The 24825-nt window shown below is 51.3% G+C and overlaps 4 protein-coding genes across 5 annotated transcripts; 1 reads left to right on the top strand and 3 right to left on the bottom strand.

Annotated features, from left to right (window-relative positions):
- Positions 1 to 4519: 4519 nt before the first annotated feature.
- LOC149285617 (very long chain fatty acid elongase 4-like) lies at positions 4520 to 6576 on the bottom strand. The gene is made up of 7 exons (XM_089495104.1): positions 6519 to 6576; positions 5971 to 6158; positions 5806 to 5886; positions 5627 to 5683; positions 5350 to 5464; positions 4889 to 5016; positions 4520 to 4693 (listed from the first exon to the last, which is right to left on the bottom strand). The coding sequence occupies exons 1-7, from the start codon at positions 6574 to 6576 to the stop codon at positions 4520 to 4522; spliced, it is 801 nt and encodes a 266-aa protein (XP_089351230.1).
- Positions 6577 to 9736: 3160 nt separating this feature from the next.
- LOC149285616 (phosphoribosylformylglycinamidine synthase-like) lies at positions 9737 to 16967 on the bottom strand. The gene is made up of 28 exons (XM_089495103.1): positions 16850 to 16967; positions 16586 to 16721; positions 16397 to 16502; positions 15988 to 16174; positions 15677 to 15782; positions 15463 to 15603; positions 15245 to 15369; positions 14999 to 15127; positions 14605 to 14736; positions 14388 to 14516; positions 14063 to 14136; positions 13776 to 13932; positions 13595 to 13656; positions 13349 to 13510; positions 13151 to 13261; positions 12928 to 13059; positions 12547 to 12777; positions 12236 to 12416; positions 12035 to 12118; positions 11777 to 11932; positions 11531 to 11650; positions 11294 to 11439; positions 11000 to 11210; positions 10829 to 10920; positions 10633 to 10747; positions 10394 to 10546; positions 10162 to 10314; positions 9737 to 10050 (listed from the first exon to the last, which is right to left on the bottom strand). Exons 1-28 carry the CDS (start codon positions 16965 to 16967, stop codon positions 9737 to 9739), a joined length of 3963 nt encoding a protein of 1320 aa, XP_089351229.1.
- Positions 16968 to 18812: 1845 nt separating this feature from the next.
- LOC149285615 (NIF3-like protein 1) lies at positions 18813 to 20500 on the bottom strand. 2 transcript variants are annotated; one of them, XM_089494969.1, is made up of 6 exons: positions 20146 to 20500; positions 19857 to 20014; positions 19658 to 19780; positions 19446 to 19584; positions 19216 to 19299; positions 18813 to 18997 (listed from the first exon to the last, which is right to left on the bottom strand). In XM_089494969.1, the coding sequence occupies exons 1-6, from the start codon at positions 20498 to 20500 to the stop codon at positions 18813 to 18815; spliced, it is 1044 nt and encodes a 347-aa protein (XP_089351095.1). The 2 variants fall into 2 exon arrangements, with proteins under 2 accessions (XP_089351095.1, XP_089351096.1); XM_089494970.1 differs by having other exon boundaries at positions 19866 to 20014.
- A 546-nt stretch (positions 20501 to 21046) lies between these two features.
- Positions 21047 to 24072, top strand: LOC149285614 (peptidyl-prolyl cis-trans isomerase-like 3). The gene is made up of 7 exons (XM_089495102.1): positions 21047 to 21122; positions 21348 to 21462; positions 22019 to 22235; positions 22760 to 22853; positions 23230 to 23297; positions 23530 to 23648; positions 23946 to 24072. Exons 1-7 carry the CDS (start codon positions 21047 to 21049, stop codon positions 24070 to 24072), a joined length of 816 nt encoding a protein of 271 aa, XP_089351228.1.
- Positions 24073 to 24825: the final 753 nt, after the last annotated feature.

The raw sequence follows: 24825 nt of genomic DNA, 5'->3' as shown, positions 1-24825 counted from the left end.
ATGCTCTGCCCCTGGAGGCTAAAATAACCCTGGTCCTTAAGGGGTTAAACACGCAAAAAATCTGTATTTGGACCCCGCGTGCCGCTGTGGGCCCTTACAGATGATATAGATGAGCTCTTAAACAAAAACGCTTTTTTTTTAATTATTATTTTTAACTTAAATTTCCTAAAATGTCCAGAAAAGAAATAGAAAAAAAATAAAAAAATACTATGTTTTACTTTTTTTTCTTAAATGAAGGTTTTTCTCGATTCTGAAGCAAGAAAACAATAGGATTTGCAGGTATTTAGCAGGGGTATTGGCAGAGCGCTCTCCCCCCGTACAGCAGGTGAGGGGGGGTAAAATAAGAGCATTAGAATAACTGCCCCCGGGGGGGTCTCCGCGTCAGCAGCGAGAGTTCACTCTATCTATTATTAGACACGCGGGTATCAGCGTTTGGGGGTTTCCCTTTTATTACCCAGAATGCTCGGCAGTGAAACCAAAGGCGGTGATTCTGCTGAGAGCGCGCGCCGAGGCTTTGGGGGTCATTTATGGATATTTTATGGGACGCAGTGGCAGATTCACCATTAGGCACGTGCCTAGGGGCCTCGAAGCGCTCGCCCCTTCCCCTAATACCTCGCCCCTTCCCATAGAAGATGTCCGTCTCACAGATTAGATCTCGGAGGGTCCTCTTTTGACCTCTCGGGGCTGGGACTGATTTTCAATTTTAACCATTTCAGCCGATTTATCTGGTTTTCCGGCGGGATTTCCCCGTTTAAAGCAGGTTGGGGAATTTCTTTACCAGGGGGCAGGGCAGAAGGGGCACTTTACAAACACACATCTCTGTGAAAGCCCCGGGGGTTGATCTAATGATGCATTATTAGTCAATTACACCTGGTGGGGTAAATCTAGGAGAAAGAATGGTTTGGGGGTTAATCTGAAAGCCTCCACAAGTCTCATCCCCCCTCTAATCCTCCTATTTGATGAGACCCTCTGTCTGTGTGACTTTGGGGTCTTTTCAATAAAGTTCATTGAAGTTTGTGAACTCAGTTGACCGACTCAACTTGAAACAACTCGACAGCCCAGTTGGGTCAAGAGAGTTCGCTGCTGGCGAGTGCCTTGTAGAATTTAATGGAGTCATCTCACTGGCATCTGACTCCCAGCCACCGCAACTCCCATTACAACTTGGTAATGGAATGGCTCCATCACTTTCAGGACTGTTGGCAGCTATGTAACACCTGTCCCATGCATGTTTAAATCCCCTCACTGTATTACCCTCTACCACTTCTGCTGGGAGTCTGTTCCATTTATCTACCACCCTCTCAGTAAAGTAAAACTTCCTTCCGTTCCATCTCAGCCTCTGAAGCTTAAAGCTCCGTCCGTTAGTGAGATTTTGTCACATTTCGAGGGGCTTCACACGCCCCCATTACCCCAGACGACCTCACGCCAAAAACACCGATCTCCCCCCCACCCCGCGTGTCCTGACCCATGTGAAGCATAAAAGCCCCGAACCTGGCGGAAAATTACCCCCGGTTGACTTCAATTAAACACGTGTTACGAATCATATGAAACACACGCAATGCGTGACGTGTCGGACTCCTCTCCGCACATCACGCGTTTAAAACTATAATTATCTGGGGCAGAAAACGGCGGATTTCACGGGTAAAAGGTAGTCCTGATCCGCACTTCCCCAGGGGCCGGGCGACCGATCAATAAATCATTTGTATGGGGGGAGCTTTCTGATAAATGAGGGGGGGGATTAGTCTAGGGGGGGAGAGGGCAGGTTGGATTTGGAGGGGCAGATTGTATTAAAATCAAGTAATGTGGGCGTGGCTATGTGGTGACATCATTTGCTGCTGGATGTCGCAGCCAAGAACAAGAGGTCTTAATCTAATGAGAGGGGGGTAGATAAGTGGAGCAGCCTCCCAGCAGAAGTGGTAGAGGGTAATACAGTGAGGGTATTAAACATGCGTGGGATAGACATACGGCTCCTGAATCTAAGACGAGACCAACGACTGATTAAGGTTTGAGTCGTTACAGCAGGAGAAACGGGCGACTAGACGGGGGCCGCAGGGGCCGACCTGGGAAAAGCCCTGTTCCCACTTTTGTGTTTCTGCCAACATCGCATGACTACTTGCGACGTCAGGGGAAGAAAGTGGGGGTTTTCAGCCTCTGTTTCCCCCCATCAGGGGTTGGGGGGGTTACTGACAGCAGAATATTAGAATAATAGCAGGAATACCATTTCCAGAAATGGGGACCCAGCCGGGGCCACAGACACTTTTAAAATCCACATGGAAGGTGTTTTTGGTTCTGCTGTAAAGTACCCAGGGCCCCGGGCCCCCCGAAGCCAAAGCACTGAAAATCAAACTGCGTGAAGGTTTTCCGACTGACACCTAGTGGGGTAAACGGGGTATTACATCAGCACTACGGCATATGATGGCGCTATAAAAAAACAATAAATAATAATCAGGCCGCCACGTTTCACGAGCTGGGCAGGGGAGGCGCTCTTTTGGCTGGGGAGAGGGGTAAAATGCATGAGTTGGGGCAGATTTATTAGCCCTGTGGGGGGCAATCTGTAGACTGGGTGCTGTGGTAAAGGCGGTGAAGTGTCAGCTCTTCTGACCGCACTTATAGGAAGAAGCCTCATATTCAGTAGAGGAGGCAGAAAAGATGTAGCTCGGCATCTAATAGAAAGAGACAGCTCGGTATCTCATAGAGAGAGAGGCCAGGGGAGAGACAGCTCATTATCTAACTGAGAGAGAGAGGCCAGGGGAGAGGCAGCTCGTTCTCTAATAGAGAGAGAGACCAGGGGAGAGACAGCTCGGTATCTAACTGAGAGAGACAGCTCGGTATCTCATAGAGAGAGAGAGAGAGGCCAGGGGAGAGACAGCTCGTTATCTAATAGAGAGAGAGGCCAGGGGAGAGGAAGCTCGTTCTCTAATAGAGAGAGAGACCAGGGGAGAGACAGCTCGGTATCTAATAGAGAGAGAGACCAGGGGAGAGACAGCTCGGTATCTAATAGAGAGAGAGAGACCAGGGGAGAGGCAGCTCGTTATCTAATAGAGAGAGAGGCCAGGGGAGAGGCAGCTCGGTATCTCATAGAGAGAGAGGCCAGGGGAGAGACAGCTCGTTACCTAATAGAGAGAGAGAGACCAGGGGAGAGACAGCTCGGTATCTCATAGAGAGAGAGAGAGGCCAGGGGAGAGACAGCTCAGTATCTCATAGAGAGAGAGGGGCCAGGGGAGAGACAGCTCGGCATCTAATAGAGAGAGAGACAGCTCGGCATCTAATAGAGAGAGAGACAGCTCGGTATCTAATAGAGAGAGAGACAGCTTGGCATCTAATAGAGAGAGAGAGACAGCTCGGTATCTAATAGAGAGAGAGAGACCAGGGGAGAGACAGCTCGGCATCTAATAGAGAGAGAGAGAGACCAGGGGAGAGACAGCTCGGTATCTAATAGAGAGAGGCCAGCAGGACGTTAATGATAATATTCAGCAAACATAGGAGGCGAGTGACATCAGGTGACAAGCGTCTCATGTGAATACAGCCGGGGCCCTCAGGGAAGACTGCAGCTCCACCCACACTGCTACATATGACATCACTGCATGACATCATCATAAGATTGTGGGGTTCTATATATAATAACTGCTTATAATTAGGGTTAATTGGTTAATGGGGCGAAGAGTTAGGGGTCCCTCCGTGGGACTTTTTTCCCCCCACAAAATGAATCAGTTTGATGATGAAACGCGGACACCTTGGCTGCTCTCCCAAGATCAAACCCGGCATGGCTTACCAATCAATCAACAACCAAACAATCCCATCATTCAATTAATCAATAACCAAACCAATTAGCCAAATAATCAATAACTAATCAATTAATCAATGACTAATTAATGAATCAATCAATTAGCAATTAATAACCGATGAATTAATAAATCAATCAATTAATCATCTGCACTCATATTACCGTGAAACGGATAAAATCCCCACATTTCTGGAAAGATTTAAAGACGCCGAGAAAACCTGAACTCGAGGTAAACGTCTGCCATCCGGCTCGGGGGGAAATCACGTCCCGGACTCACCGCCGTAAGGAACACTTTGTTTATTTTGCCCCTGATGATACAGTTTATGGGCCCCCGAGCGGCCCCGTGGGACAGCGCACGTTTGGGTATAAACCAGCCTGAACACAAATGAAAGAACATTAAACATCCCAAAAATTTATTAAAAGTCGCCCAGCCCCCCGTGGCGAGCAGTTATTCCACGCGCACTCCCCGCTTCCCAGGCCGCCATGTTCTCCAAGACGCCTGTTTTTGGTCATTGGGTGAGGTTTGGGCTCCATCGAGCTGAATGAACCTTGAGAGGCCCCACAGCTCGCGGCGTGAGATACCCCCAGGCTTCCCCGGGACATTGTGGTGACACCAACTCTGTGTGACGAGTCGGCATCTCTAGCTGTTGTCGTCTTTGGTAAATGAATCACTCCCAGCCGTGTGACCCCGGCTCTCTCTCCCTCTTTCAATCCATGTCTCCTTTGGCTTTGGAGTCCTCAAAGCTCCTTCTTCTTCTGTGTTCTGCGCAAGTACGTTTGGTAGTAGAAGTTGAAGAAGAGGATGATGAGGGTGATGATGTAAGCGAAGACGGCTGCATTGAAGCCATCTGGGAACGGGCAGTCGGTCACGAGGTTGTAGCCAGAATGAAGAGCGATGGCTCCAAACTGAGTCTACAGAAATGAAGAGATGGTCACCTTGAGTGTCACACCATATGTATCCATGTAAAACAACCCCCATAGAATCCATCACATTAACCACCAAACTTTATTCCACCCCAATCATTCCCAAACAGTCCTCTTGTGGTCAATAAAATGTAATTGCACCATGAATGACCAGATTTGAGACTGAAATTGAGGCATACTTACCAGTTGAAGCAACGTGAGGTAGCGTTTCCACCAAAGATATTTTTGCATTGATGGCCCCATCACGGCGAGCGCGTAATACAGATACATGAAGGTGTGAACAAAAGAGTTCAGCATGCCGATGAAGAAAGCTGCGGAGCAGAAACAAGGGGCAATCAGGCTCTAGACAGGGAATTTTGGAAGACTCGGTTGGGAAGAAGTAGGGTCTCTTGGTCAGCACAATACTAGAGAAAGAGGCCTGAACATGTAATCTCCTGGAGCCTGAGATGGAGGCATAGCTATCATTTTAAACATGGCGGAGAAAGGAAGTCCAACTATCTTATCTACAGAGTTTGGGATGAAACAACCACTATTCATAACCGCGGTGAAAAATGGAGGTCCAGGTAGGTCATCTCCATGGTTTTTGGCTAGAGACATCCTTATGTTTCTTTTAGCCTGGAGGGGCATTAACATTGGATAATTACCCTGTCCTCCTGCCACATATTTGACCCCTGCCCACCAGTTGAAGATCATGGTTGCATGGTGATAAACATGGAGGAATGAGATCTGATTAAACTTCTTTCTCATGATGAAAAAGACCTAGAAAAAAATGGAGATGAGTAAAGCTGAGATTGAGGAGAGGGGGAAAAGGGGCAGCGAGACCGAGACGAGGAGGACAGAGACGATGATAAAGCGTGAGAGATAAAGAGGGAGACGGAGGCAGACAGGTGGGAAGGTTTGGCCATCGCCGCTAGGGCTCACCGTGTCCAGAAGCTCGATCACCTTGGAAAAGAAGAACCACCAGCAGACGCGCGCCATCTGTGAGAGGAACCGGTTATTATGGACCAGCAGCACATTTGGGCGAGATCCGATTTACCGCACACGCCAGCCTCGTCTTCACTACTCTCCCGGGGCCTCCAGCAAGACACGCTATCACTTACCCGCATGCCCAGCTCGCTGCCGCTGTAATCCACGGGTTGGCACAGGTAGCTGTATCCGGCCAGCGCCGACGTCACCAGGAACTGGAGTGAAAAGATTTGGGTTAAATAATGAGGAAGAGGCCGATGGGGGCAATAAACACAGACCATTTCACGGGGCGGAATTACCTCGTAAAACATATACGCGGAAAGCCCCACGAGGGCCAGATTATAAATGAAAAGGACGGCGCGCAGGGTGTAGGGTTCCCGTCCATCCATTAACCGAGGTCCGAGGGCCACAATCACGAGGTACACGGAGAATATCAGAACCACAGGTGCCGGGGAGTAAACCAGGAGCCAGGGGTCCGTGCGGCTATCTGTGGGAAGGAATGTTATATCACACCCTGCGGTGGGAGGGGCGACCATCACAAACCACACACCCTACGGTGGGCGGGGCAACCATCCCAAACCACACACTCTGCGGTGGGCGGGGCAACCATCCCAAACCACACACCCTGCAGTGGGAGGGACGACCATCACAAACCACACACCCTACGGTGGGCGGGGCAACCATCCCAAACCATACACTCTGTGGTGGGCGGGGCAACCATCCCAAACCACACACCCTGCAGTGGGAGGGGCGACCATCACAAACCATACACCCTGGGACGGGCATAGCTCTCTCCTGTCTGCGTTGCCCTGAAGTGGGAGGGGCCACTGTTTGTCACATGACTTACCTCCATTTTCCAGGACCCAGGTGTAATAGTCCTGCGCCGTCTCCCAAACAGACCCCATCCCGACGATCTGTAGAGGAAGCAAATAAGTGAGCAGAGTGTAAAGAGTTAAAGGTCAGAACACTGAGGGTAACTGGCGGCTGTGAAGGGGTAGAACGAGATGTCAGAGCGGCAGGAGTGAAAGGTCTCCAGTAACTGTGACAAAGCAGGGGTTCAGGGAGTCCCTGCTTGGTCACAGGTTAGTCCATCAAATGTCATTTTTACTCGGTATGTCTGGTAGTCGGCTTCTTCTACCTGCCCTTATGCCTCCTGGTGGCTTTTCCTTCTGCCCTTTTACCCCGGTGTCGCCGTCCCTTTAACCGTCAGTGAATGAAAGGCTTCCTTATGCAACCAGAGCGTTTTACACCAGGGAGGGGCGGGAAATCCGTGAACTGCCCTCCCCTCTCTGTGATGCTTCTCAGATTAACCCTTTAGTAAAGAGACGGGGAGGACCTTTGACCCCGTTACCGGGGATGCTGCCATGTTGGAGAAGTTTCAGAGGCAAAAGGACAAGCAGCTGATGTAATAACAACATGTACATCCAATCACCCTGTATACATACACATATATTACACACATATATATATTATACATACACATATATCACACACATATATATATTATACATACACATACACATATATTACACACATATATATATTATACATACACATATACATATATTACACACGCAGATATACACATATATTACACACACATATATATATATTATACATACACATATACATATATTACACACGCAGATATACACATATATTACACACACATATATTATACATACACATATACATATATCACACACACTGATATACACATATATTACACACGCAGATATACACACATGTTACACACGCACACATATATTATACATACACATATACATATATCACACATGCAGATATACACATATATTACACACACACATATATATATTATACATACACATATACATATATCAAACATGCAGATATACACATATATTACACACACACATATATATTATACATACACATATACATATATTACACACGCACACACACATATTATATTATACATACACATATACTACACACGCAGATATACACATATATTACACACGCATATATATATTATACATACACATATACATATATTACACACGCAGATATACACATATATTACACACACATATATATATTATACATACACATATACATATATTACACACGCAGATATACACATATATTACACACACATATATATTATACATACACATATACATATATTACACACGCAGATATACACACACATATATAATACATACACATATATTACACATTATATACACACACATATATATAATACATACACATATATTACACATTATATACACACACATATATTATACATAAAAACAGTATACATACACATATACATTTATTACACACGCACATACACATATATGACAGGCATACAAACATATATTACAGGCAGTCACACATATTATATGCACACATCATCCTGGGTCTCTATGGAATTAACACCCAGCTCTGTTACATTTGTATCTCTCTGTAGTTACCGACGAATGCAGCAGCCCCCGAGGGCCGGCCCTTGGCCGGTTAGATCTGGGGGAATTATGGAGGCTCACCTGCAGAGGTGGAAGCTCTTCTCATAGTGGTCATTTCATCTTATATTTTAATGAGAGGGTAGTAGATAAGGGGAACAGCCTCCCAGTAGAAATGGTAGAGGCTAATACAGTGAGGGATAACAGTCCTAATCAGGAACGTAGATCTGGTTTGTTCTAAAAACACACAAACAAAGGTTAGAAAACGCTTCCTTCTTGCCCCGGCACTTCACCAGGTCACATTAATGTCACCCCGTCCTTCAGTAATATGGCCGCCTGCAGAGCTGTGGCTGCTGCTGAAACTAGACTAAGGTGACCACCATCACCCTGTGGGAACGCTTAAAGTCCTCGTGCTACAGGGGCCATACCGAGTTTAATGCAGCCATGCGATATACCACCTCTGCAAACACCCCTACACCGTCCCTGGGAGGGTATCTGGGGTTCTTGTGGAAAGCCCTGGTTTATTTAACCCTCTTGTGTCAGCATTTCAAAAATTTGTCACCATTTGATCTGCTCAGTCATTCAAACTGAATGTAAGTAACGAACAATAGCCCTGGTAGGATTTACACGCGGGGCTCAAAATCTACCGCAGGGACACGTTACGGTGAGTGTACAGCCCTCAGGTATCTTGGAGTGAGTGTGCATGTGTTAGTGTACGGTGTTGGAGAGTGTGTGTCCGCTTATGGTGTTAGAGTGTCGGAGTGAGCCTATGTGTGTATGTACTGTATGTATGTTAGCATGAGCGTGTGCTAGAGCGAGCCTGCGTGTTAATATGTGTGTTAGTTACATGGTGGGGGGGCTCACCCAGGCCTACTAACCCCAGACTCACACCTGACCTACTTGGTCCCTCCACTCATCTGATGAACTTTATCCTCTGCTCTAATCTCTACCTCTCTTGCTTGTATAAAACGTCTCAAGGGCTGCCCCATCCTCTGGAATGTTCTACCCCAGCTTATCAGACTCTCCCCCTCCCCTCGCGTCTCCAGCCCCTCCACGAATCCCTTAAGACCCACTTCTTCAGAGAAACCAATCAACCAACAGGTTAACTCCTCGCCCCTACCCTCTGTCTCCCATGTGTGTAGGACGGTGGGATTCGCACATGTAATAACTGAGCGTGTGACATGTGTGTGCGTGTGACATGTGTGTGTGTGTGACATGGACTCCGGTTACATAACTTCCAATCACTGCGCACCAGGCACACGTGTAAACGGAGCTTGGACCCAGCACACATCAGGCCCTTCAAACAATAGAGAAGGTGGTTATAAACTCTTTATTGGAACGAGACCGCGGCCATAAATCACCACTAATGGAATGAGATTGTCTTTGGTTGTCATTTTAACAAAAGGAACATTTCTGGGCTCCATGATCCCTCAAATTTATCGGGGGCAGATAGAAGAGTATGGGGGAGCTTCAGGCCAATACTACTGGAAAGACTTACGTGGGTCCCAGCAGACGGGACGCTACTTTAGTTTAATTCAGTAAATAAGTGTTGAAGGAAGGTGGGGCAAAGCCCTGGGACCACCTATGGCATGTAAAAATTGGATTGAGGTGACAAATTTTAAGGCTGGTTTTCCAGACACCAACGGTAGCCATTTTGAAACAGACGCTTCCAGGGGGATATACTCAGAGACTGGCGCCAGTCCTCCGGCATCCATGGCCATTGCCACTTGAGGACACACCGTTCTGGATGGGGCATCAGGGCCAAGTGACGACCATCTTCAGAGCAAAGACCAGCTATGCCAAGAGGAGAGCCATTGGGGTTCATGGGATATGTCTCTGTAGGATTCCGCCGGTCATCCACGTAACGGATAGGGGCCAAGTTACGTGACGTCACATAATTTTGGACCTTCTGAGACCGGAACCTCACAAGACCTAAAAAGATACAGAAGATCAACTGAAAGACCTGGAGATGGATATTCTGGACAGACTCAGCTTTGGGATGGGATTAAAGTTTGAGTAATCGCATAGAGAAACATAAATTACCTTCTCCATGAGCCACCCAAACTCCAAGTGAGGATCCTTCCATTCCACGCAGCAGAACGGATGGGCTGGCTTCTATCCGTACCGTGACAAAGCGAGACTCGAAGCGGCCGGATTGATTGTGAGTGAGCAGAGTGCCCTGTGTTGGACGTTCCCCTGATGGACGGAAAGTGAGCATGAGTACAGTTTACAGGGCTCGGGAGATGGAGGCTCATCTCCTCCTGTATGCACTCACCTTGTTCTGTGGGGTTATCAGGGCCGACCCATCCCAGCAGCGCCATCAGCTGGCACCCGTTACAGACGCCCAGACTGAAGGTGTCTTTGCGGCTGCGGAAAGCCTCAAACTGGTCGCGCACGGCAGCGTTGTACCTCACAGAGGCCGCCCAGCCTGCGACACGGGAAAGCACAATGATATAAACGTAACATCCCGCGGGAAGCCGAATAGGTCAGCAACGTGCACGGATCAACATTTACCCTTTGCAGAGCCCAACACGTCGGCGTAGCTGAATCCCCCAACAAACACGATCCCCCGGAAGGAGTCCAGAGTGGTGCTTCCAGAAATGAGATCTTCCATAGTGACGTCCCACACCTGAAGACAGAGGACAGCAGCAAGTGATTAGCACCCATAGGCAAGATCAGGGAACCATTGGCCTACAGGCAGAAAGGCTACCTCAAACCCGGCCATCAGCAGAGCAGCCGCCATCTCTCTATCGCCATTACTTCCTTCCTCGCGCACGACAGCCACTCGTGGGAGAGATTCCTCTGTTACAAGAAATAAAGTTATCTAAGCAGCCAGACTTTGTTTCGTGCAGAAAAACAAAGCTCCTTTCCATCGCTGTACCAGTTAACGGGGACAGAACAGGGTTTTCAGACGGGTCGAAAGTCAGGTGGAACGTAGGTCCTTCCCTCTGACGCAATCCAGATTCCTCCTGGGACACACAGCTTGGATTGGCCTGCAAACGCTCTAGCTGAAAGCTGGTCTCCTCCCAAATGGCCCTTAGGGTCCCCATTCCCTCAGACAGAACCTCTTCACCATTCACAGAGACTCGGACCTGGACAGGGTGTCAAAGGGCTTAGACATCGACGACTGGTTATTTGTAGTTAACTTACTGAGGAGGGGTTAAATTACACAAACCCTGGCATTAGGTCCCAGACCCTTGGTACATCCAATCTTCACACATTGAACCCCGGCTGCTCGGTACTGCTCCATAACCACCTCCAGAACCAGTTCCGACACCTCTAGAACTAGACCCAGCTCTTCTGCAAACAGGAGCTCCAGAGCTGAACATCCAATGAGAGAGAGAAAAAAGAAGATGAAGCCCCATAGCCAGATTTTATACCGCAAATTGTTGCTGTGGGTACAGATACTCACCTCCGTTCCCAGGGGATGAAAGCTCAACATCCAGACCACAGTTCCCGGCGAAAGCCATCTCCAGGAGACACGTAATCAGGCCACCGTCACTGACGTCATGCCCAGCACTCAAGGATCGGTCTGATGTAAATTGGAAGAGGGGAACCACAAAATAATGGCTAACCATGGATAATAATAGCCACGTTCCACCGAAACACCCCAAAATGAGACATTATCTGACTTTATTGACCATAAGCTCCTTCTCACCTCGTAGAAGCCTCTGTGTAACCTGGAAGCAGGACACTAACGTCTGCGGACAATCCAGGTCAGGGGGCTGGTCACCCAACTGTGAATAACACTGTGCCAAGGAACTACCACCCAGCCGATGCTGGCCAGGGCAGATGGGGACATAGAGCAGGACACCTGAAAAGAAGACACCAGATCATGACCACCATGTTTCTAGCCCACCATCTACAGAAGTTTGTTTATGGACAGACCCTGATAGAGGCAGCCATGGGATTTTACCTTTCTGTCCTGGAATTTTTAGGTCCGGGGTTACTGTTGCAGTTATGTCAGGACATGGAGCGTAGACAGAAATTACAAGAGAGCCTGAAGGAGGAGAGTAAAAATATTTTAATTAACGAGGACATGAAGCACAATCAGGGAAGGGTAAGTTTGATGCTTAAAGCAAGATTTACCGCCCCCCATAACTCCCTCTATGATCACCTGGTGCCTTCACTGTGTCCGACCCGACCCTGGCTGCCATACTGAGAGAATCCTTCCCGCCGTCTACTGCCACCCCCAACTCCGCCATAACATCACACATAGCGGCGCATGCATCGTACAGAGACGCCCCCTCTCCAGGAAGCTTGGCCGCCCACATCCAGTTTCCGCTGCACTTGACATCCTAGGAGGAGGCAGAATGGGCAAATCACTTGGGGCAATTACAGAGGAATCAAGCTCATCGACACGCAAGCCTCGAGTATCCCGGAATGTATCCATAATCTGTGATAAAAACAAATTACGGAGGATCTCACCTTCAGGTCAGTGATTTGAGCAAAGACGAGATTGGTCAAAGCCTCCCCCACCGCCAGCCGGGCTCCTGCCGCCGGGTTCAACAGGCCTTTTATTGGCTGCTCCCCTATTGCAGTGGCTCCTCCCACTATGTCGGAATAGGAAAGGGACACCACGGCCACATCAGCCAAAGGGGTGTGAAGGGGGCCCACGCACTGCTGCTGGGCCACAAGGCCTGTGACAGAGCGATCCACCTGACGGAGGCAGAAGGTGTCAGCGAACGTATCAAGCAATGGGAATAATATAGCAATAATATCACAACAAAAGTGAAAAACAGAGTGTAATGGAGAGAACCACAAGGAGCCACGATCCACATCGTCTGGGCATAGCTAGCCCGGATTTACCTTGTTAGTCAGGTACCTCTTGCTTCCCACAGACGGTAACCTCAAAACTCTCTCCAATGCTTGTCTGACAGTCAGATCTCCGGGCAGGGTCAAGCTTTGCAGGTCGAGGGAGGCACGATTCAGGATAAACTCCTAATTAAACAAAAAGACAATGAAGAACAAAAGGCCAGAGAAGTCATAAAGGACCATGCTGTGGAGCAAGGCGCTTATTAACAGGTATTACCTTGCGTGGCATCTTTCCCAAGACCCAATCCAAATGAAGATCGACAGGAACACCATTTCGATCACTGGCATCCGGGAGGGGGTCCTTCTCACTGCCGTTCACCAAAATAATCTGTAAGAAGGGTAAAGAGAGGGTATCAGGGAGTTTAATTCCAAATTGTTCCAATGGCAAGTCAAGAGGGACAATGGGGACACTTACCTTGCCATCTCCTGTGATCTTGCCCACAAAATCCACCGGGCACCTTTCCCGTCGGCATACAGACCGCACAAATTCGGCATCAGTTGGACGCAACAGCAAAGCATTGGACTCCTGATATTCTGCTCCCCAGATCTCCAGCACACTCAGCGTGGGGTCTCCCAGCTTCAGAGAGATAATAAAGCATGTCTCTTATGAGAAGGAAAACGAGAAGGACCCAAAACCATGAGAGATGACAGGAAAACAGACCTGAAAGTTTCCCGTGTAGATGACGGCTCCTTGAGGTTCGCTCAGCTCTTTGAGAACGTTGCCTGCAGGTGAGAAGGCAGCGTAAGGAACGTGTGAAGAACATAAGGTTTGTTTTCGGTCATAAGAAAGATGACGGCCAACGTCGTGCTGGATGATACGATGCGTTTATTTGGGTTCTCACCATTGCCTCCGGCCCCTTGATCGTGGATGCTGCAGATTGGGTTTCTGGACCCCTTCTCCACACAAGCCCGCACGGCACGGTTCATCTTCTGCTCCATCTCGGCATCCCCTCTCTGGACAGCCCCAAAGTCTAGGTCACTGGCGTTATCACCCTGAACCTAAAAAGAGAGCAGCAAAAGGTTAATTTCAGGACCCTCCGGAGAACCCCGTGATGAAGCACTAGTGGCATCTCCCTCAAGCTAATGGTAGGGTTAGGGCGCTGGTATCAATGGCCCTCGCAGGGCGTACCTGGATGGACGACGCTGCCCCTCCTCCAACACCAATCCTATAGACCGGGCCGCCGACTTTTACCACGTGCATCCCTGAAAATAATTACAAAGATCAGGACGCTGAATAGTATTTGGGCCACCATTCTTCACACTCATGTCATGTATCTTCTGCTCGTTCGTCCTTCAGGAATCCTAAACGGACCCCGTAACCCGCGATATTCACGCGCACTCTATTGCCTGTGGGTCTGAGTTCATGCTCCTCGTTATCTAATCATCTTGATCCAGTTTCCATGGCAATACTGTCAGCGCTTTTTGTTTTCTGCTCCCCGATGAGGAATCCTCACCAGGTTCTGGGGGGTCCTTGCTGCGGTGAACGTCCTCCATCGAGCCAATTCCTCCGCTGAACATGATAGGCTTCACCCACTCTCTCCTTTCTCCGGAGGGCATACGCAGCCCGAAGGAACGAGCAAACCCTACGGGAAGCAGAGACGGCATTAAGGAGCCACGTAACCCCCCCGGTGTGAAATTCCTACCCCTCCCAGGAAACGCCAGATCTCTCACCTGCCAGGACCGGCTCGCCAAACTTATTTCCATAGTCCGAGGCGCCATTACTGGCTTCGATGGCCACTTCCAGGGGCCGCGCAAACTGCACAGGGTACTGGAAAGAAGAGTCCTCCCAGGGCAGGGGGTATCCTGAGCCGACAGAAAATGGAAGATTGAAGCAAAACCGAATTTGCATTTTATATTCCAAAAAACAGAAATGGTGGAAAAGACACAAAATTAGATGATGCGGCCAACATGAAATGACTACAGCGTTTTCCGTCCCTGCTTCGGACACAATGCGTTTTCCCGAATCCTCGTAGAATAAGATATAATATAGAGAATCCTTAATAAAAGATGTTTAATGTATAGTATTATGGGAAGACATCGCAGGTCCACCCCCGAGGATCCTCACCTGGGATGTGAAGGTTCCCGAAGCAGTAGCCGGCAGTTCCTGCGATGACGTGAGCTCCTTGCCCCGTGCACTGAACGTCGCGGATGCGGCCGCCTGTCCCCGTGGTGGCGCCACTGAATGGGGCCACACCTGCGCAGGAGAGAAGGGCAGTGAGCGAGAGGGAAAGCAGGGCATCTTTTGGACTCCTGCCTATCATTCAGTCTTCTCTCCTCAACCCCTACTCCTCCACCACACAAACCTACTCACCGGTGGGGAAGTTATGCGTTTCCGCAGTGAAGATCAGATGGCGCATGGATCGCTGCAGCTCGTAGCGTCCGGCGCGAGAGGGGTCGGTGGGGATCAGACTCGTAACTTCATGTCCTTGGATGGCGCTGCGGGGGTACAGAATCAGGCGGAGCTGAGTGCTGCGTTCAGCGCATGTGTAATAATAATATGGCACAACGTATACATTTCTTCCCACGGACCTGCTGTTGTCGCAGAACTTGATGACGTTGTTCTGATTACTGGTGTCCTGAGTCTTCATGATCATGTCGAACAGAGACTGTCCCTTCTCCTGCCCGTCCACCACGAGTCTGCCCTTAAAGAACCAGTGGCGGCTGTGCTCGCTGCGACAGACAAAGCTCGGTTAGTCGCTGACCGGCGGAGCGAAGACACGCGCTGCGAGGGGAGAACACGGACCTGTTAGACTGCGCCAGGTCGAAGCACTCCACGCTGCTTGGGTTACGGCCCACGCGCTGGAACAGGCCGCTGTAATAATCCAGGTCCCACGAGTCAAACGCCAGACCTGACGACGGTAAAGCGAGACCATCATGCGGTGTAAGTTGGGGAGGTGCAATCATGGGAGACAGCAAAAGCCAGGCAGGAGCGTAAACGAGATAACTGGAGAGCCAAAGCCACGCGAGAGAGCGGGCATCAGGACAAAAAGCTTAAGAACGAGATCTCCGCGCCGGGAGCCATGAGGTTGGGTGTCATGATGGCGTCTCACTCACCGAGCTCAGAGTTGGCTTTCTCCAGCGCCGCCCTGCCTTGCCCGATGACATCCACCTCGTACACGTTTTCTGGCTGGACAGACACCTGGAAGCTGGTCACGGGCTCCGGGTAAACGCACTCCGTCATGCGGTCATAAAGAGACGCCGTCAGCTTCTTCTCCTCGCTCTCCTCCGGCCGGTTCTGGAACTGAACGGGGAACGGATAAGACAGCCTGGTAACCCCAGCTGGAGAGACACCAACACTGACCCAACACACACACCACAGAGTATTCCTACAGACTAAGAGGAACATTCTGGAATATATACACAAACTGCCCTCCCAACACTCAGGACCCAGTAACATGTATACAGTAATACCCGCCTGGCGGGCATTGGCTGGATTCGTCTTCATTGAGTGGAAACATCTCACCTTTATCAGGTACCTCCTGGAGCACTCAATCCTGTCCACGTTTGTGAAACCCACCGACTGACAAATGGAGACTGCATTGGTGGAAGCTGCAGTGGAGAAGTTCATCCTGAGAGAGAGAGGTGGGTGTCAAGGGCCGGGTAATGAGCATGAAACAACGACAGAGGGGGCAGGAAAAGGAGGGGCGCTCACCTCGGCCCGATTTCAACGAGCAGGTCTGAAGGCTCGGGATGGAGGTGAGAAGTTCCCGAGACGCTCTGAGGGTCAAACGGACAGCTGAAGAGCCAGCGCAGGGCGTCAGTCTCCTGGCTGGAGGGGGGAGAGTCGGCTGCGGAGAGAGCGCTGGGTGAGAAATAAAGACATAGGAGGAAGAGCCGGGGGGGGGGGATTAATCAGTAGGTACCCCGGTCAGGGGGGTGTGGGGGGCCCCGTGCAGAGCCCCGACTTCGCTCTCACCCGTCCAGTTGACATTATAACACAGCTCAGTGTGCACGCCGCGGATGTACTCCACGCCGGAGAGACGGGCGACGCTGGCCGAGGGCTCCAAGGAGCAGTAGAAGTGCAAGACCACCATCTCTGCAGATACAGCGGACCCCTAAAGAGAAACACAAGACAAGTGAGCGCAAAACCGGAGCTGGAATGAGCTATCTGGCTGAATTAACCCCGCGTTATCAAGAGAGAGCTTCTCCAGCCAGCCATGTATATTACAGGGTTAATACGGAGAGATGGTTCCATGCCGCTCACCGTTTAGCGAATAAAGCCCCAGGCTGGGGGCAGAGCGCAGTGAACGGGGCAGACGTCAGTATGCTGGAGGGGCTGAGCGCTCGCTCACGAGTTCGGCTGGATGTCGCTTTATTAGATCAGCAGGAAACACTCATTGGTCTCGGAGCTAGACTCACAAAGCTGTCTCTGTGTGGAGCGTCACCAGATCACGGGAATTAGAGACACGCTAACTTCATACCTGTCACACACATACACGTCCTGCAGCACAGGGTGATGCAAACATGTATGTACACAGCTTCAGATCTGCAAGCTACATACATGAAGGGTACGGAACACGCAATATATACGGGGAGAAAAACATTTACATGTGCCGTGTCTGCCCTGCATGCGCAGGGGGTCACGCCACGGCTGGGCACGCACACGCTACACACCAGGCGCACGCGCTACACATGCTACATGTACACACTATACATACAACATATTCTTACCTAAACCATGTGCTCCGAGAGACCCGCAGACACCGGGGGAGGACAGACACACAGGGGGAGGGGCAGGGGAGGAGATACAGGCAGGGAGGGTATGTAGGAGGGCAAATAGTATCCCTGATATAGAGTGGGAGGGGCAGACAAACTCTATGCACAGAGTCCCAGCGAGTGGATCTGCCCCCACCCCCCGGGGTAAACATCCGCCCCTCCTGCATCTGACAGACGTGGATGAATCCGCACTCCGGGGTAATAAACATTTAGTTACATCGTATCGAAAACAAATACCGCGTTCCGAGGGACGGTGACAATGTTTCTAACCCCCATCGTTAAAAGCGTTTATACCCCACTGGGGCAATTCTCTTTGTGTCATCGTCTTGCCCCAGCTCCGGAGTGAAACCACTTTATTATCTTTATTTATGATTCTCTTTTACTTATATAGTGCCAACAATCCTGCTGTGCTTCTTAAAGTCCCTGCATTCAAAAGGTGTGAGAGAACCGGAGCCGACGGAGATGACCGGATACATTAGAGGGCTCGGCTCGCAGGCTTACAATCTAGAGGGAATGGGGTATAAACATAAGGCACAGAGAGAGGGGCAGATAGCGGTGTGGGAGCCATACTCAGGGGGCAGATGATTTCTAGCTGAATAGGGGGGATTTAGCGGTATGAGGCAAATAATTAGGGGGAGCCTTGGCCGCCCCCCCCCCGCCATGACGGCCTCCTCTGCTGACCGCACGGGGCTGGATTTCGGATATTTCTGGGACTCCTTTGAACCCCGTTATCCCGCGGGCTCCGCGCATGAACATCTCTCCAGACAGAAGAAAGCTCCAAAGACCATCGGAACCGGGCCGATCCCTCTGGGCTCCTGTAACCGCAGAGCGCCACGGCTCCGGGTGAAACGCGTGGAGATCCCTTTTTATTTTTCGGCAGCACCCGACACTCTAATAATTTCCGTTTAATTGTGGAATTTACACAATATTTCTGAGTTACTCCCGGAAAATACGGCGGCACCGACTCCGGATCCAGAGCACCATGATGTGTAGAGCAGGGAGGACAGGGGCCTGTAGCCAATAGGAGAGCAGTATGTCTAATCACCACTTCCCATTGGCTGCATACAATGTTCTAATAAACCCGTATGTTGAAATGCATGGATATATTCATTGAGAACACAGATACAGCAGAAAATCTGATGGGCAGTCTTTATTCCGTCTCTTTAAACCACTTGCAGGGGGTCTCGGTCCGCTTGAGAGACCACGACCTCCACCTTCCCCTCCAGCATCTCCTGGATCTTCCCCCGAAGCTCCTTCAGGAACCCTCGCTCCGAGTTGCTGTGCTCACACAGGACCACGCTGAGCCCCTCGGCCACCACGTCCAGCACATCGTGATGAGACATCTCACCTGCGCGGGGCAGACAGACGCGAGTTACGTCGGGGTAAACACTTACCTGAGAGTTACAGGGCAAAGGAAAGGCACCTGAAGCCTGATGGGGCATTTAGAGGGGGCAGGTGCCTCACAGTGGAAACCCGGGGCCCTTTGCCTCACAGTGGAAGTCACAGGCTGAGCGTTTCCGGGAGACCCCCGGTGAGGGCAACGACCCCCTGCCGGCACTCAATTACCTGTCAGATAAAGGTCAGCGGGAACTCCACTCAGGATGCTGCTCCCCGAGCCTGCGCAGACGGCCACCGTGCTTACAGAGGACTCTGGGAACAAGCAAGAGACTGTTCATACAGAGAGAGACAGTCGCATAGAGACAAACAGCCATGTATAACAGAGACAGACGTGTGTAAGAGACAGTCACATTGTGATAGGCAGCCGCGTATTAGTGACAGGTCACATTACTGCTCACCCAGCGTTTTGCCCCGTCCTAGGGCCAGGCGTAGGTGCCGTAAGTCCAGGTGGGCTTTGATGCGTTCCAGGGCAGTTGCTATGGACACCGACTCCGTTAGAGTGCAGAGACGCCCCATGCCGGTATCCAGCAGCGGGGGCTGCAGGGGCAGATAAAACATTAACCTCCTCCTCGCCGTATTTCTCTGCCTAGCAGCGCACCAGTTCACGTACCTTCTGTAGGTTGAGGAGCTCCACACTACTATACGCACGCGGCCACTCGGTCAGGACAGCCAGAACCTGCTGCAGGGCATCCCGAGAACAACTTACCCCGACCCGGGCCGCTCCATCGCCGTCCTCCCTGGTGGGCGACACGGAGAGCGCTTAAACCTCTGCAGATGACATCACAGCCGCGCGCGGAACCCAAGAGGACGTACCTGACTGCCGAGGGGTGGAGGCGGACGCCCGGCAGGGACTTCAGTCTGGACACCGGGCTCTCCGCCGGGTCGTGGCTAAACTCCAGGACGTGGGCGAAGCCACCGGGGTGGGACAGCGATAAGGAGAGACGCAGAGGAACAGACGTGCACGGCCCTGCGGACAGAGATAGATAGATGGAGGTACCTACAGACACAGTACCTTCAACCGCCTACACGAGTGCAGAACAGAGGACACCATTGGTCAAGGAGGGGGAGAACGCGGACATCACACGCAGCGGCCCTCACCAACTGCCCTCCCGAGCCAGTCGTTCACCCCATCGGGGAGAGCGTCGTAGGCCGTGTGCGGAGAGTAGACAGCCAGACGTCCCTCCAGAGCCTTCACCACCAGCCTCTCCTTCCAGCTTCCACTGGTGACCCTCTTCAGGGCTTTGAATACGGGAGGGTGATAGGAGAGGACCAAGTCCGCGGCCATCCCCACCGCCTCGTCCAGCACATCTTCCGTCAGGTCGTTGGTCAGCAGCAGCCTGCGGACCAGGTGAGGAGGACTGGGCTCCACCAGAAGGCCCACGTTATCCCAGCTCTCCGCCAAGGCTGGGGGGGCGAAGGCGTTGAGACGAGAGACCACCGTGCGGAGATCCATCACACCGCGGCGAGAGGACCACCTGGCCAGAGGAAACGGGAGCCGGCGGAGGGTCCGACTCAACTGCATCCAGCGAAGAACGCGAGAGGGAGAGGCTGGAGGAAACAGAGGTGGAGAGGGGCAATAATTAGATGCGGGGGAGGGGCGGGGTATAAACTGGACCCTATATGGGGATCTTTTTTTTTTTGTGGGAGAATCTTAATAAAAAATACTCAAAGCGTGACGCGATGGGGAGGAATAACAGAGGATAACAAGCGGTTAACACAGCCTCAGTGGGGAAGACAAAGCCCGGCTTCCAGGGTAAGTTCCTGAGTAAATGCCCTTGCCCGAGGCTAATTACCCTCGCGGTATCCGGGTGCCCAGCAACGAAAACTGACTCCTGGGGACCGTGTCCACCCTGCACCAACGGGACTATACAGCCACACAGGAGCTCTGGCAGCTATGCACACGGCACTGGCTGAGTGTGCTGGGAGCTGAAGCCCAAAACCAGCTAACCGTGATGGAAGCTGAAGCTCAGACGTGCAGGGCTGCTGGATTCCAGCGTCTATGGCTGAGGGTAATAGGAGTGGCAGCAGCCCTAACCAGCTGGGGCATTTCTTTGCTGCTATGCGCCCTGGCGGGGGTATGTAGGTATTAAAATACATATCGGTGCAGAAGCCGCAGGGCTTCTCACAACTTTTACCTGCTGTTGGTTTGTAAATCAGAGCAGCGCTGCGGAGTATGTTGGCGCTATATGCACCAACTTATACCAATTCCTGACTCCCAGGCTGCAACTGACCCCAGAACCCTGCAACGAGCAGAAATAATGTCACGTGGAGGAAGTCTCCTTTCTTTACCCACCTGGCAGGAAGTCCGGCCTCCCGACGACGACATGACAGGAAGTCGGCCATCTTGCTGCTCCCAGAAACTGGCGGTAAACCTTGCCGCGGCGGCCATCTTGGTACACCCACTGGAGCAGAAACGTGAGTTTCCAGTCACAGCAGAGCCGGTGCCGCTCGGCTAACGAACCGATGTCATAAAAAGTAATTTCTAAACTAACCTCAATTTATAAGAATGAATGAATCTGCTTTATTATCGTTAATGTGGCTGTGAAGACTGCTCCCGGGGCGTAATGGGTTAATGTGCGTGGGATTCAGGGTCATGTTTGGATTGTATGGAGGTAGGTGGCCGTGGTGTGAGGCGGCCTGTATACGGGGGTCGGTCAGGGCCGGCAGGGACGGGGTGATGGGAATGCGTGTGGGTGACGGCCGATGCGTTTCTCCTGCGGGATGCCAACGGTCCGGCGTTAGACAAAAACCGAGACATTTCGCCCCAAAATCAGCGCGACTCGCGTTTTACTGAATAGTCGTCTGCTGGACGCTCCTGAGAAACGCGTCGGTCGGTATCCCTGCCTTTGAGGGGTTAAATTGTAAACGTCTGCGGGTTTCTCGACGGCTGAAATAAACCGGAATCCGACAAAAAGACGAGATTCAGATTTTTGGTGTTTTTTAATGATGTCATTTCTTCCTTTTTTTTTAGGTTCAGTGAAACGCGTCCCAGTCTGATTTCCCCCCAAAATGGTGAGTTCATTCATTACTGCAGCGAGAAATGTAACGGTTTTAACGCCGGAACAAGGCGAGAGAAGCCGCCGTCTGTCTGTCCGTCCGTCTGTCTCTTCCAGGCCGTGACGCTTCACACCGACTTGGGAGACGTCAAAATTGAGATATTCTGCGAGAGAGCGCCGAGGGCGAGCGAGGTGAGTGACTGACCCCCTTTACCCCTCCTCTTGGACCGACCGTAATGGATGATTACCTGGAGCAGGGGTAGGCAATCTTCGGCTCTCCTGATGTTGTGGACTACATCTCCCATAATGCTCTTACAGTCATCATGCTGGCAAAGCATCAAGGGAAATGTAGTTCACAACATCTGGAGAGCCGAAGCTTGCCAACCCCTGCCCTGGAGTAACGGCCACTTCATGGAATTGCTTCTGCAGATATTTTACATGGAGGTCGTATTTTAAAATCGGCCCCATCCGGCCCCCTTCTAGTCGCCCGTTTCTCCTGCTGTAAAGACTCAAACCTTAATCAGTCGTTGGTCTCGTCTTAGATTCAGGAGCCGTATGTCTATCCCATGCATGTTTAATCCCCTCACTGTATTACCCTCTACCACTTCTGCCGGGAGGCTGCTCCACTCATCCACCCCTCAGTTCATTGCGTGTGGTGGAGACGTCCCCTGCTGGGTCGCTGTTTGGTTTGGTGACTGGATTTTGGTCTCTCTTAGAATTTCCTCGCTCTTTGTGCCAGTAACTATTACACCGGCTGCGTCTTCCACAGGAACATTAAAGGCTTTATGGTGCAAACCGGGGATCCTTCAGGTGAGAACACGGACTCCCACGCGAACCCTTGCCCTGACCCCCACTCTGCCCTGACCCCCACTCTGCCCTGACCCCCACTCTGCACGGAGCCTCACTCTGCCCTAACCCCCCCGCACGGACCCTCTGCTCTGACCCCCCCCCCGGTGGGCATTTACACAGCGTGGCAGCACATCGCCCCGCGCTCCATCCCTCCCCCCGCGCTCCATCCCTCCCCCCGCGTTCCATCCCTCCCCCCGCGCTCCATCCCTCCCCCCGCGCTCCATCCCTCCCCCCGCGCTCCATCCCTCCCCCCGCGCTCCATCCCTCCCCGCTCTTTCTTTTGCCGCAGCGTCTGCTCTCCCCGCTTGTGTTTAATTTGCCTCCTCGCCCCGCGCAGGAACGGGAAAAGGAGGGCAGAGCATCTGGGGCCGGAAGTTTGAAGATGAGTTCAGCGAATTCCTGAAGGTAACTTAACGCGGTCTCTCAGATGAGAGTGAGGTCATCGTTACGTCATCGGAGTGAGCGGGTGGGGGGGGCAGATGGTTCACACCCCTTGGTGTTTCCGTGGAGCGAGGTGTAATATGAAACCCGTCCACTAGATGTCAGCGAGACCCTCGGGCCGTTCCATGCCAGAGCTATTTAACCCCTTCCTGCCCTGTATTGGATAGCACCCCTGTTTCTACCCTTCTGCCCCCAGCACAACGTACGCGGAGTCGTGTCGATGGCAAACAATGGCCCCAACACCAACGCCTCACAGTTCTTCATCACCTACGGGAAGCAGCCTCACCTGGACATGAAATACACGGTGTTTGGAAAGTAAGTGGTGCCAGGGCGATGCTAACTGCCCTTCTGCCCCGTCTGTCTCACTATCTGCTCTCTTATCCCCCCGCCTGCCTTCTCTGCTCGCTGTAAGACGCCGCATGTCGCAGGTGTAAAACGTTAAGGGGTCTGGGTGATACCTGGGCTCTCCGGACCCCCTCCGGCTCCCTCTGTATACCATCGGCTGGTGTTTCCAATTGGCAGTAAAATGCCTCATGTTGGCCGATTGAGATAAATTCCGCTTTTTATTTTGGGGGGTTTTATGTGTTTTTGACTGGTCTCTCTCTGGCGTAGAGTAATTGATGGCCTGGACACCCTGGATGAGCTGGAGAAGCTTCCGGTGCATGAGAAATCCTTCCGGCCCCTCACCGAGGTGCGAATAAAGGACGTCACCATTCACGCCAACCCCTTCGCTGCGTGATCCGAAAGCCCGTGGCGGAATGCGCAGCCGTGGGGACCCCGCTCCAGTCCCTGCGGGATCCGGGGGGCTCTGAGCAGACTCAGCAATCGGGTGGGTTTCACCTTCTGCCCCTGCGGTGGGACCTCCAGGTCCGCAGCTCAGCCTCAGAACTTCTCCTCCTCCGAGGAGCCGAGATTGCGATTTGTTTTGCTTCTGGGGTATTTTCCGTGATGGTGAAGGACGCTGGGGGGGGGGGGGGGTCAGATCTTTAAATACAAACCCTATTCCTAAAAACGGCTCAGTGTTTCTTTTGGGGCGAGACGGATTAAATAATATGTATCAGTCTTCTGTGATGTTTGTGGGGCGGCTCTGTGCTGTTATAACACCGCAGCCCCCCCCACCGTATTCATATAACTCGGTGCAGTAAGATAAAGTCTTGATATGTTTTATTTAATACAGGGTAGAAAGAACATTGCAAAGCACCCACAGAGCGAGTAGAGGACCTTACAGAGAGACAAGGGACCAGAATCCAAAACTAGAGATTAAAAGATTTAATTAATCAAAAGAGTTGGTTGATAAGTGGAACAGCCTCCCAGCAGAAGTGGTAGAGTAATACAGTGAGGGTATTAACCCCTTCGTGACAAAGGCTGATTTTACTTTTTGTACCCTTCGTGACAATGGCCGTTTTAACATTTCTGCGCTGCTCGTGTTTAGTTGTAATTTTCTTCTTTCCCGTTTACTGAACCCACACACATTAGATATTGGGTTTTTCAG

Source organism: Sceloporus occidentalis, unplaced genomic scaffold, assembly GCF_023333645.1.
Source record: "Sceloporus occidentalis isolate IW3139 unplaced genomic scaffold, rSceOcc1.0.p SCAF_76, whole genome shotgun sequence".
Lineage (NCBI taxonomy): Eukaryota > Metazoa > Chordata > Lepidosauria > Squamata > Phrynosomatidae > Sceloporus > Sceloporus occidentalis.
This window is presented reverse-complemented; position numbering and strand designations above follow the sequence as displayed.